General features: G+C 40.2%; 1 protein-coding gene across 2 annotated transcripts in view; it reads right to left on the bottom strand.

Annotated features, from left to right (window-relative positions):
* The window catches only part of WDFY2 (WD repeat and FYVE domain containing 2), a 183,605-nt gene extending 169,656 nt beyond the window's left edge, over nucleotides 1–13,949 (bottom strand). Inside the window, exon 1 of one of the 2 annotated variants that reach the window (XM_002824297.5) lies at nucleotides 13,380–13,949. In XM_002824297.5, the coding sequence (XP_002824343.1) occupies nucleotides 13,380–13,516 (137 nt within the window). In that variant the 5' untranslated portion in view covers nucleotides 13,517–13,949. The remainder of the gene's footprint in view (nucleotides 1–13,379) is intronic. The other variant, XM_054529063.2, reaches the window with a different exon arrangement.
* Between the last annotated feature and the right edge of the window lie 231 nt (nucleotides 13,950–14,180).

Genomic DNA, 14,180 nt, shown 5'->3' with positions numbered 1-14,180 from the left:
TTTTGTATTTTTAGTAGAGACAGGGTTTCACCATGTTGGCCGGGCTGCTCTCAAACTCTTGACCTCAGGTGATCTGCCCACCTCAGCCTCCCAAAGTGCTGGGATTACAGGCCTGAGCCGCCACACCTGCCCCCGCCAAAGCAGTTTTATAAGTGAAAAGTTTAACACAGCTGAAGCAGAAATGACCACTGAGATCCATATCAGGGCATATATACTAGAGCTTGCGGAAATCCTATCAGTTTTCCTTTCACAAAATCTTAAAACCCGTGAGTGGGAGGGAGACTTTTCTCATCATAGCCTTCTGAATTTTGCATATACATGTACCATCAATTAAAAACCACCAAGGTTGATTATTTTGTAAATGTAAATGCTAGTATCTATTTCTACCTGCTGTTTTTCATTCAAATATTCAGAATTTCTTCAAGGGAAACAAACTAGCAAATAAGTAACATTTTTAAAACCTTACTTCTTTTGTACTATGATTATTTAATTTCAAATTGTTGCAATCTCCTAACTAAACTCCATTTCAAGTAACTAAATGTTTCCGCCATTTTGATCCTATTCTCTCTGCAAATCCATCCAGGATTTGTTGCCATCATTAACCTCACTTTTCCACATACATAAGCATGAACTACTAGGCAACAAAAGCAACAGACAGATCAACTTTTTAAGCAAAAGTTTTGAAAAAGCAGAAATAAGCAATGCCAGGTCCTGAAAATAGTGACTATAGCAGCATCCCTTAAAGGATAAACTTACTTGTGCAATGTGAAAACAGTTCATTGCTTCAAAAGTTTTCAAGTTCAACTTCAGTCCTTCAAGCTTAAGAATGTAGTTTCCCAGTAATTATATAATGGTAAGGACATCATTGAAGTTCTTATGACCAAAATATAAGAACTTCAATTAAGCCAAAGACCCTTAGAAAAGTGCCTATGAGCACTGGAAATCTCAACACAGTAATCTCAAGAACTCAACCTTTTGTTCACTTATCAATAAAGCAACAACTTGGTACATAGTATACAGTTCTTCTGGGTTCAATACTGACAATGATCTATATTTCCACTAATTCAATAATGAGAAATTATTAAAGAGTAAAGTAGAACATTTTTAAAAAGAAAACAAAAAATTAAAGTGAGGTGGGAGGAGGACCACACACTGGAGAAATACAATGTACCTGTAGACAAGCCCACACATGCCCCCAGAGCCTCAAGAGAACTTTTCTGGACCGCTTCTTCTCCATATACTACACTGAACTGTGAAATTAAATTGTTCAAACTTAAAATAATTCCAACTTAAAGCTGTTGGAATTTTAACTTATTCTGAGCCTTGAGAGGAATATGGCTACACAGCCCAAGTCACGTGGTGTACAGCTGCAACTTCTGCCTTTTTTCCTGTAAATAATTAAAAGGCCAAGCAGCACCAGAGATAAGACCCCCTCAGATCCTTGTCCCTTCTCATGGAGCAAGGAATCTTCCCTGGAATGTAGCAATCTGTAACCAATCAAATCACTGTGGTGTATGTTCTGGTCTTATATGAACAACGTAATCCTGCTGGAACTTCTCTGTCTCTACCTATGTAAGTGAAACCTTAACTTCACTTTGGAACACTGACCCCATTCACTTGGAGTCAGTGTTTCCAGGTGATCATCCTCAAGCTTTGCACTCAAATAAACTGTATTTAAATCATATTTTCTGAATCTCATTATTTAAGGTTGACAGAACCTTTTCGGATTGAGTGAACTTTACTTTCTCAAACTTTGCCCTATCCTATCCACATCAAGCTCAAAGATTTATATTTTGCACATCTGATGTGACAGAAATTTCCCAAATAGAAGCTCAATAAGAAAAATAAGTCAGAGAAGTCACACTGCAACCAAACTCCAAACCAATTTAATCCATTCAAACAGCAGGCCAATTCAGCTAACTATGCATGCAGATTAACCTCCTTAATTTAATTTTATTTTCTAGATAAAAATTATTCATCCTTCAAAACTGTTTAACAATCTAAGCTTTGACATGTAAAGAGAATTAAACTATTCAAATATAAATTCAAAAATATCCCCCAAATCAAAATATAATGAAATGAATTAGCCATTCCAACACTCCTTCTCCCCCAACGAACACTAAAACAGGTTACTGAGATTCTAACAGCAAGGCATGTAAACTGACTCCAGGAATATTAATCCAGATGCACAAAATAAAAAGCAACAATGTAATTTAAGCTTTTCTAAAACTAGAATTTAAATGTATTTAAATACGAAGTGGCAGAGCAAAGAGTCAAACCCAGGCTTCTCTGACTCCAGTCCCTGGCCCCCAAAAAATTGCCTCCAGAGAGGGAATCAGGAAGGGTAAATGCCATCCTTAATTTACCAATACCCACCTTTATTTATATATTTACTGGGTACATCAGCATCTGTTATCAAAGGTGTCTTGATTTTTTACGTATATGCTTCCTCCCTTGGCCCACACCTAAGTTTTTAGAAACATGAGCTTTCTGGCTATCTTTTGATTTCTTTTTTCTTTTTCTTCTTCTAAATATCAAAGCTCTAACTACTTAGTACAAAAAAGGCGAAGCATTTCAGATTTTAGAGGAAGGCTTTCTGGGTCTCGTGTGCTGCTTTCCCACTGGCAGGCAGCCATGGCAGCATACCTTCACCTCTCCTGGCCAGCTCAGAGGACCTTAGCCCCAGCAGGCAGAGCAAGAGCAAGGGGTCTGCAGGCGATAATTTCATGGCTTGGCACAGCTCCGTCTTCCCATGTGTCAAGAGAAGCTGGCAATCTGGATGTTTATGTGAAGTCCATATGTTTAAACCTTGCCGACAAATTCAAAACTTCTAAAAACACTGTGTGTGGACCACTCAAAATCTGTCCAATGGTGGACTTCAGTCTGCTAGTTGCCAGTTTATAATGCCTAAGCTTCCGGTTAAGAACAATTTAGTTGAACTTTTATCCTTCCCTAAATGTATTCCTTATGGAAGCCATGGAAGACACAGCCCCTGCTGTCCAGGAGACGAGTGGGGACAAGGGACACACCATTTCAGGGCAAGATAGCAAATGAAGAGAGAGAGAGAATCCTGCAAAGGAGAACACAGTACCCACCCACTACACACCTCTCCTTACCACTGGCTGTCACAGGGCAAATTTGGAAAGTGGTGGTATAAAGATGACAGAGTTAACCTCGCCCTTCTGTATTAGAGAAGAAAAAAGGGGCTCAGAACTCTACAAAAACAAAAAAAAGTTCAACAGACCAAACTCTGTATATCCAAAGTGAGTCTTAAAATAGTCTTAATGGAACCATGGCAACAGAAAAAGCTTACCTGCTTAGAGGTGTGCTGGTGTTATAAACAAAAAATAAAACAAACTTTCACTGAGCACCAACTATGCTCCAAGTGCTGCAGGTGCTACAGGAAGATCATCTCATGCAAACCTCCCAACAACACTAGGACGAGTCATTATTCCCAATTTGCAGACACGGAAACTGAGACTGTAAAATCCTAAGGCTTTGGAAAGAGCCAATATCTGATTCCTTTCCCATTAGCCAGATGACCTGGCCAGAGAGATTAGGGCTATCACTGCAGATACATAATGGCAAGCAGTCAAGAAAAACTCATTAGCTACAATAATTAAAAGTGTAGAACTGGTGCTAAAAGAGGCAAAGAGATTCCCTAAGACACAACAGAGGCCACAGCAGGCCCTGCTGATTATGAAAACTGAAATTTGTGATAAAAGTCGTTTCACAAATAAACACAAAAGAAAATATAAGGACCACTCAATAAGTAATGTGGAAATAATTAACAGCAAGTTTTAGGAAAATCCATTTATACTTCCCAAATTATGCCACTTAATGAAATACACTTCAAACAAATCAAAAAGTTATTTTTTCATCAAATTATATAACTAAGATGAAAGAAAAATGAGTATCAGTGGCTCCCTGGGAAAAGTGTTACTTTCAAAAATTAGGAGTGACGGAAGAAATTTCAATTATTAAAAAAAGGTGTGTGGTGGCACACACCTGTAGTCCCAGTTATTCAGCAACCTGAGGCAGGGGGTTCACTTGAGCCCAGAAGTTCTGGGCTATAGTGTGCTATGCTAATTAGGTGTCCACACTAAGTTAGACACCAATATAGTGACCTCATGTGAGCTGGGGACCACCAGGTTGCCTAAGAAGGGGTAAACTGGCCCAAGTCGGAAACAGAGCATGTCAAAACTCCCTTGCTGATCAGTAGTGGGAATGTGCCTCTGAATGGCCACTGCGCTGCAGCCAGAACAACGTGGTGAGACCCTGTCTCTTATTTTAAAATTTTTAAAATAAATAAATTTTAATAGCTAAACTTAAAAGTAAATGTTTTCTATATAAAAAATGAAAAGGCAAACAACAAAATGTAAGACATATCTGGATATATAACAGGCCTAGGGTTAATAGTCTTACTATATCTATAGAATATATGTAAAAGAAATTGTTAAGAAGAACCAAGAGACTTCAATGGAGAAATGGACAAAGGACAGAAACAGACAATTCACAAAAGGAAAAATAACTAGAAATAAACAAACAGAAAAATATTCACCAGTCAGCCAAAAAAATATAAATTAAACATCAATAAAGTACCACCATTTATCAAGCAAATTATGAAAAAGAATTTTAAAATAATAATATCCATGGCTGGTCAGGTGTGGCAAAACTAATATTCTCATATGCATACATAACTATAAGCATTTTAAAGTGGCATAAACCTTTTGAAAAATAATATGGCAATCTTCTTACAATCTTTCCTAAAGAAATAATAAAAAACTCAGGGTGGAGGATAGAAGGGGACACCTGTACATGTAACAATGTTCATCATAACATTTATAAAACTGAAAATAATGTAAATAAACAATAGGAAGAAGATCAATTATGATATACTGACTAGATCAGCAGTACCCTGAGAGCAGGATATGCCTTGTTCATGATGGGAGATCAGAGGCCAAGTATATACAGTATCATCATTAAATAAATATGAGTGAATACTGAAGGAAAGCAAAAATATAAGGCCACTTAAAATGATGGTTAAAATCTAGGTAGGTGCTGGCAAAAGTTTAAGTGAGGGCAAGAACATAAAAGTGTATGATTACAATCATATTTTTGAAAACTGCATTAGAAAAACTACTAGAAGGAAATATATGAAATACTAACAGTCATTGTGCTAAGGGATCTATGAGCAGTAATTCTTTACTGTGGTTATTATCTTTTATTTATTTGTTGTAGAGACAGGATCTTGCTATCTTGCTCAGCTGGTCTTGAACTCCTGGCCTCAAGCCAGCCCTCCCACCTCAGCCTCCCAAAGTGCTGAGATTATAGGTGTGAATCACCCTGCCTGGCTATATTATCTTTATTTAAAATGTAAACATACTCCAGAGCGATTATTATGACGATTATTTAAAATTTAAGTTGATCCTTAGAAATCGGAAAAGAGATAATAATTTAATAACCAATGGAAGATACATAAAATCTCTAAATAGCACCATGTTGTAAGTAAATCTGCCCAGCTAAAAAGAAAAGCATAGTCACACAGAGAGGGTAACAACTGACATTCATTATTTATTTATTTTTATTTTATTTTATTTATTTTTGTCTTTTTTTTTTTGGGGGGGGGGGATGGAGTCTCACTCTGTTGCCCAGGCTGGAGTGCAGTGGTACAATCTCAGCTCAGTGCAACTTCCGCCTCCCAGGTTCAGGCGATTCTCCTGCCTTAGCCTCCTAGGTAGCTGGGATTACAGGTGCCCACCACCACACCCAGCTAATTTTTGTATTTTTAGTAGAGACGGGGTTTCGCCATGTTGGCCAGGCTGGTCTCGAACTCCTGACCTCAGGTGATCCACCCGCCTCAACCCCGCAAAGTGCTGGGATTACAGGCGTGAACCACCCCACCTGGCGACATTCATAATTTAGATGTGATGCATCATTTCTGAGTCCTAACTCAGTAATAAATTAACATAGGACAGGAAGCTAAAATGCAGCCACTCAAACAATAGCAAGTGCTCAATTTGGTACATTCCTAATTATTTTATTTTATTTTTTATTTTTTTAATTTTTATTATACTTTAAGTTTTAGGGTACATGTGCCCAACGTGCAGGTTTGTTAACATATGTATACATGTGCCATGTTGGTGTGCTGCACCCGTTAACTCTTCATTTAACATTAGGTATATCTCCTAATGCTATCCCTCCCCCCTCCCCTCAACATTCCTACTTTTTTTCTGAACCCTCTCTGGCTCTGGGCTGAAAGGCTTTAGAACAGTTATCTCTTGACTTGAAGGCTTCCAGTCAGACTGGGTCAATTCTATAATGTCAATGGGAATTTCAGAAAAGCAGGCCAGGCCAGGGGTGGGGTAGGCTGATAGGGTTTAGGTCCCCAAGTTGAATTACATTTCCATCTTCTAGAAAACTGAAACTAAGTAACGGGAGAAAAAGAAAGTACAAAACATTACCAGTTCTTCTAAAGCTTTGTAGTATTTCAAACTGTTGTTCACAATCCTTTAGTGGGTCATGAAATTAATTGAAAGGGTCACAACTAGGATCTTATAAGGGCTGCAACAGAACAGAAAATAGTGTGCATGTCACATTAAGAGGATACCATTTCATAAAATCTTTGTTTCTGTCATATGTGTGTATATGTGTGAGACAGTATGTCAGTCTTGCGTAGCAATGCTAACTATATTTTTTACTATGATTTGTGGTCTAAAAAGTTTCCAAAACATTAATCTAGATAACCCAGGCCCTGACTTGGTTGCTAGCAAACCACCCAGAGTTTGAAAGTAAAGGACTCATCTAGAAGTAGGAATGTAGTGAATCTAGTTCAACTGGGTGTTACGCACTAACACAAAACAAATACTTCTTAATATTTCATCCAGGAATAAATAACCGCTGCCATCCAAAGGCTCCAGAAAGCATCGTTTTACAGTTGCACCATGAGGTGCTGACAGTTTCACACAAGCATGCTGCTTTTTCCCTAATGCGTGCTTTCCTCCACTTGAGATTTTAGGATGATATGGTTGCAGAGACTACTTATCTAGTCACTACAGAAGCACATCACAGTACGAGAGTCATAGCTAGGAAATCTAACCCCCTCCTTTGCCAGATGGACAAACTGAAGCTTAGAGTGATGAAATGCCCCAGGAAATGCCAAGGTCAATGCAGAGTAGAGCTGAGATCAGACTCCCAGTCCCAGTTCTTTTCCGAGAATCCTTAAATTAAAGGCACAGGAGAGCATAAAGCAGCACTCCCTGCCAAGAGACAAGGAGATGACCTTTTCTTTTTTGGTCTTACTGGTTAGTTTCTTAAACTTCTGAATTAATTTTTACTAAGGACTAAATAAAATATTTGGATGAAGAGGCTCCCTGCCCTGAAATAAAAAATTTTTTTAAAGAGTTAATAAGACTGCTTGCTGAAGTTGTACAAGGGGAGTTTTTTTTGTTTTTTGTTTTCTCTGTTAGGGAATTTCTAGGTTAATTGTATCACTCTCCTTGGGAGACCTACTCATAAAAATAAAGGAGTGTGATCTCTTTTTGAATTCTTTCTATTCTGGTAATAGTTGAGAAGAAAAGCTTGGTATGGTGGTCATTCTCTTCTAAGTATATACAGTACACAATTTAGTTTAGTGTTACAGATATCAACAAATCACCACCTGCAGTAGTCTTACATCACAATCTACTTATTGATTTCTAAATGCCACAAAGTGTTTTAATTTCCCCCAAACTGTTATTTTTAATGACATCAGGATGATTCTCCATGCTTTCTCAAAGCCAAATGCAAAGTGAAAACAGACAGCCAGAGAAAGATGCTGTGCAAGTAAAAACTCACATTTCCTTTTCTAAAGTTTTGATTTTGTTTGTTTGGAAAAGGCCATCTCTCTAAAGTTTCTTCTAGCTACTTAAATCCTATGATTTTTACCTATATTTCTTTTTCAAATAAGTTTAGTAGCACTTGAGGTGTAAGACAGCTGGTCAGGATTTCATGATTTAAAAATTACTCATTTTAAGAGTGTCAGAATTGCCACCCTAACTTTCCCATAGTGTTGCAATATCTGGATGAATATATACTGATTAAGACCTGTGAGGTCCCAGACAGACTCTGGTTTAATAATATAAAAATAGGAAATTCAGAACTGTCAGGAGCTCTGGGATCACTTGAAGCTAATCCTCCTCTAGTAAGCCTCCTCAAATAAGCTTTCCCATAGTGATCTTTCCTTAAAAAGTCAGTCTGTTTCTGACCTTTGGAGACACAGAGGCAGCTTGTTTCCAGAAAGATTTGCTAGCATGAAGAGTGCTTCATGTTTTGAATTCGGAGTAAAGGTCTAATTTTCCACAATCATACAGGACAAGTTCCCTCTTTGGGACCTTGAAATCCACAATTATTACCACCAAGTGATGAGCCTCAAGTGCGCAGTGGAAAGTGTATTAATTTTATGCTATTAGAGACTTCACACACTCAAAAATTAGTTTAGATGGGCTCTAATTTTGCTGACTTCAGAGCGCTCACTCCCTCACTCTGAAAAGTCCTCAACTTTCAGAAATGTGCTTGGCACTGTAAAACTCTGATTTGCATTTCTTAAGAAAACTGTGCAAATGTTATAAAATACATGGTACATAAAACTCTATCAGGAGCTCAACGGAACTGCATCAAGGTCTAATTATCAAACTAACGGTTGAAGCAGAGAACTGGGATAGTGCAATTTCATAATAAAAAGAATTAATGGTAAATGAACCAATACTATGAGGATTCATAAGATGAAATAAAATTTTAACTTCTTTTTCAGGAAATAGTCAAGTAGTCATGGCCACTAGAATCATAGTAATTTAGAGTTGGGAAAAAAAGGCCCTTGAAGTAGAAAAAAATCCAACCCCCTCATCCCAGCCCATTCCCACTCCCATCCCATATTGTATGTTGGTTACCCTGGCCTAAAGCAAGCTGCTAAACTTCTCTCAGGCTCAACTTAAATACCTTTGCTGACAGAAACTCACAAAATCCTCAGGTCCATTTCAATTCAAAAAGGTGATCACCAGTCATTGCTTAATTCATTCAAGGAACATATAATGCATCTCCTTTGTGCTAGGCATTGGGGATCAGATCTCCTTATTTTGGGATTAAAAATCTCACCCCCCTCTTAACAATTGCTTGTGCTCTGCCCTCAGGACTTAGAGAGAACACAGCAGGGCCTATGTTGTATAAACTGGTCCTGAATAAAGTCATAATGTAGAAAGGCAGTTCCCCATATCGCCCTCCCCAGTAACTTTCTTCTCTATAGTTATCTCTCCCACAGACTCCTTCTCCACAACCTACCACCAACACAGGCCTTTTTATCCAGAAAAAGAACCCTGAAATCTTTCACCCAAAGGGTTCAGTAACTTTTGCCATCAGAGTCACTAATTTTCAGATTCCTCAAAATGTGAGGACACTGAGTGCTGAGTTCTGAACTCAAGCCAATTGGCTCCGTTGTCCACCCTTAATCAGGACATTCTAGTGCTTCTTAATGAATGGGAGTTTTCTTGCCTCCTCTATCTAAAATGCCCTTTCCTCTACAGGAAAGGCTTTTTCACAAGAACTCCTACTCACCCTGCAAGACCCATTTGTAGAAGAGACTGTGGGTCTTCTCTAACCACCACAAGCAGGAGGTTCATTGGCAACCCCAGAGGACAATGTTTGTACCTGTTGTTAACTCCTAGGGAGGGAATGATTTCCTATAATTGCCTAAACGAAACTACCAAGTTACTGAAAGTCTCTGTATGAATGCTAAGATTACTGACTTGTGTTGATATGCTTATAAAGAACTTATGAAGATACAAAGGTCTGCATGGGACTGGGTCCCACCTGGAGAGAGGTCCCTCCTGGCTTTCATCACTTGAAGAGGCTGCCACTAAACAAAGAAGCCCCTGCTAAGCTGCAGACTAAACATGTCTTGACCAAAACAGAGCGGAGACGTCTGAAAGGAAGCTCCTAGGCAGGGAATGCTAAAATGGCATTCACTCAGAAAAGACAGTCCAAAAAGAAGCTGGGAAATGAGGTATCCAAGGTATCAAAGTTCGGTATGCCCTTTGGGTATATAACCTAACTACAACTAAAGCAAAGATAGACTCAGACAAGGGTGGGGAGTTCCTGAAACAGGCTCTGTATTATGGTAGCACCAGAAATCTTTATTTGTAAATCAGATTGTTTTCATATTTCTTCTATTCCTTTATATTTCCTCCATTGATACTGAGTAAAGTTCAAGGCTGTCTGAACTCTGCTAAAAGGAACTTGGAAGGCAAGAATTTTTATCCACTCTTGGGCTTGAAGATTTGAGTATTATCAGGCCACTATTGAGGGCAGTTTGAGTGAAAGAATCCTCCAAAGGGAGGTAAAATTTAGGGGACAATACGAATTATGGAATCCAGCCATTCTTCTCCATCTGCAAATTATCATTCCAATACTAAATCTTGGAAGTAGTAGTTTTGTTTTTATTAAGCAATATTCTTCTAAAATTCCTGCACTAAATTGTGAGCATCTTGAAAGGACCTTATCATTTTCATCATTACAATGTATGCATGTGACTGGAACACAGTAAGTACTCAAATGTTTGTTGACAGAATAAATGAAGCAATTCATGGATTTTCAGAGTTTTGAAGCACTTTAAAGTCTACCTAGTCCAGCACTTTTCCTACAAGTGTATACTTGTCCACATAAGCCTTTCATAGGTCATCATATAATTCATTCAACAAATATCAACTAAAAGCCTACAGTAGTCAAGATGCTGTGCTTTCAGGAACAGCAAAAAAACAGATCAGTCACTGATACAACAAACATGTATTGAGGACCTATTGCATGCCAGGTACCATGTTAGGTCCTAATGATGATACAATGAATAAGACACACAAAGCTCCATAGGGAACTCACAGAAGAGAAAATAAAATGGACATGAAATATATACTGTATAGCACCGTTTAAAATGGAAAATGTTAAGTGTTTTCAAAGGCACACATAAAGGCAATGAAGAAGTCAAAGGTCAAAAAGTTAAACCAGGGTTTCATAAGAATTTATGGAACACTGCCATTCAGGTATGGGACATTACTTGCGGCTTTAACCTCAGAGTTCAGGAATGAAGATTACTAGTTTCTAGCTAAAGCAGTGAATGGTAATGGCTTTGTAGGTTGTGATGAAAATCAATATTCCATTTTCATATATTTAGCATTATATGAAGTGACATTAACATTGAATTCTGGAAAGCAAGAATATAGATCAATTCTTTTAATGAAAACCATAACCAAAACTGAGCTCTAAATAACAAAGTTATGTTCATGTTTGAGTATATGACCCAAAGAAGAACAGACTTGTCAACTTGAATAATAAAAAATGTATATTAATAATAATTCCAGACTTATGGGTGAACCTTATTTAACAGTAACTCCATGACAAAATAATTTCTATTATTTACATTGTACACTAGAAAAGTGAAAATTAGGCTAAGATATAGCTGAACATTGCATTTCTTTCATCCTATAATCAAATGAAATTTATTCTTCAGTTTCATTAATATACACTACTTCAGCGTCTCCAAACACTTGAAAATATACCCCAGTAAAGCTGTTTCCTTCAAGGTAAATGTGGTGAAATGGGAATCAGAAGTTTCAATACTATAATAACACCTTAATATTAAAGGAGCTTAGGCTGGTCTGAAGGTAGTTTTATTATCTCAATTGTTCACAGTCAGTTACAGATTGAACTCCCTGTTCTACTCTTTTCCCCTTCTCACTACTTTACTTAACTAGTCTTAAAAAATAAATAAATAAAATATTAAAGCAGCTTAGGTTTAACTACCCTTCTCCTTTTCTTGATTCCATGAACTTGCTTATGAATTTTCCACAGCAGTTAGAAATTGATCAGTTCCATCTCCAGTAGTTACAGACTGGGAAAGTGACATCTACCAATATATTCCTTCAATATATTTTATGGAATATATCCCATGAAAACAATACTGTGACAAAGAATTTCTAGGTCCAGAAGCAGTCTTTTTAATAAAATTTTGCCTTTATGGAAAAAATCAAACTTTCTCATAACGCTTCTCTGTGAATTTCAAAAGGGTCCTACATCCATGTACTCCATTTCAGCCATGAATTCTTCTGTTCATTGCAGAATGCTTGCCACTGGTGTATGTTTACAATGTTTTCCATTGGATCTGCATAAGAAATTAATCAGGCGCCATTTGTATTGAGCATGATGTAGACAAGAACATGTCATTAATATCCTAGTTATACTGAAGAACCTAAGACATGAACAAACCTATCGAGCTCAATTTTTGAGGCCACACACTATGCTAAGTGAGGAAATGACTATAAAGACAGCAATGAGCACTTTGTTGCTCAGCCTCTCAGTTTTGAGAGTCACCAAGAAAGGATACTTTACCTCTGCATGATTTGAACTTATATTAAGAAAACCTACTTACTGTAAAATCCTCGTGTTATGTACCTCTACAGTGTTCTTTTGTAAGAATGCTTATATAGATTTTAGCAAAGAAACAATTCCAGATAAATTATCATACTACTATCTTCAAGCAACATTACTCTAGAAATTAGCTTCATCAGCTTTATTCCTGCATATTCAAGGAAATTCAGTTAAAGCGAAAACGCAAAACAGGGAGAATATTTGAAGGCAGAACTAGTTCCACTTCTGCAAATTAAGCAAAATTAAGCAAAAATAAAGGAAACAGGCAAAGGGAAGAAACTCAAGAGCTATTTGCAGCAGTGATCCGTTACAAGTTCTACGCGCTTCTCCTCGAGCTCCAAGAGATAAGGAGGGGAAAGGAAAGAAGGCACCACGCAGAAGCCTAAACTTACTCTTGGTACAACTTAGAATATTCATTGAATTCAGCCTAAGATGTCTGGGTTATCTGGATTCAGTGGGAATGTCTGGGAAGAAGGAGTGGCATTTGCTTTCTCCGTTTGAAACTCTGGGAGCTGTACCAGAGAGTACCCCAAACCCCTTGGTTATCTGGCAGAGGCGGCTCAGGGCATCGTTCCCCAAGCACACACTTGCAGGGCCGGGCGGCTCCTCCCCTCTTTCCCTCCTGTCCTCAGGGATGGACCAAAGTCCCTCCAGCGCACCGTTAGCCCGAGGGACACCCGGCTCCAGCAGGCACTACCCAGCCCGGGGTGAAGCCGGAGCGCTCGCCGCCGTCCCGGCTCCGCTTCCCGGAGCCACACAGCGGAGGCGGCGCACAGCTGGACACCGGCACCACCGGGATGCGCATTACAATAAAACTTGGGGGAGCAAGTCTACACTCGCGCCGACGTGGAGGCACAGCCCCTGACGCGGGCTCGAGGGCCGTCGGCCTGTCCCGCCCCTCCTCGCGGCCGAATGGCAGCAGTCCATACCTGTCCTCGGAGACGCTGATGACGCCCTCCTCTTTGGGCACGATCACGGCCATATTCACCACCTCCTGGGACCCCTCCATCCGCTGCAGCAGGATCGGCTTGCGGGTCAAAGGCTTGGGCTGGATCTCCGCCGCCATCGGAGGAGGGGGCGCGCCTGGGGCGCCGCCGCCAACCGCGCCGCGGGGCCGGGCTGAGCAGACTGCTGGAGCACGTACACAGGTTGAGACAGAGACTCTGGCTGGCCGGAGCGGAACGCCGGAAACCGGCGAGCATAGCCTGGCCGCCTCTCTCGGGAACGACTCCGCGCTCCCTGCTTCAGGCACCAAAACCGCCACGACCTGGGATGCAAGCCGGCGCCACTACCAGAGGAGGGGGCGGAGAGCCGGGGGGGCGGAGCCTGTGTGGGCGGGGCCTGCCGCAGGGGGTTGCCGCTGGTGGGCGCGAGGGCGGCTCCACTTCCGGGAGGGTGGTGAAGGAGGAGGGGAAACCTGGAGCAGGAGGCGGAGATCTGGTATCCCAATGCGCGTGCGTCAGTCCCGCAAGCCCATTTTCCCCCCTGCCCTCCGCGACTCCCCGGGCTCTGCGGCACCACTAAGACGCATGCGCTTTCCGTTCCCCGCGGTCTTCTCTCTGCCTTCCACACCCAAGGTTTAGGCCCCTCCCTCTTTAACCTCCCGTGAACGCGCGTATACACACCCCTGGGGACGCGCTTGCCAGAGGCCACGCCCCTTCGAAATTCCCTGAAAAGAGGGCGGAGGTGGGGCGGGGAAAGGAGCGCCTCAGCAAGACCGGAAAGAGAAG

This window comes from Pongo abelii, chromosome 14, assembly GCF_028885655.2.
Source record: "Pongo abelii isolate AG06213 chromosome 14, NHGRI_mPonAbe1-v2.0_pri, whole genome shotgun sequence".
In the NCBI taxonomy this organism is placed as follows: domain Eukaryota; kingdom Metazoa; phylum Chordata; class Mammalia; order Primates; family Hominidae; genus Pongo; species Pongo abelii.
The sequence above is the reverse complement of the archived record's forward strand: the minus strand, read 5'-3'. Positions and strand labels throughout refer to the sequence as shown.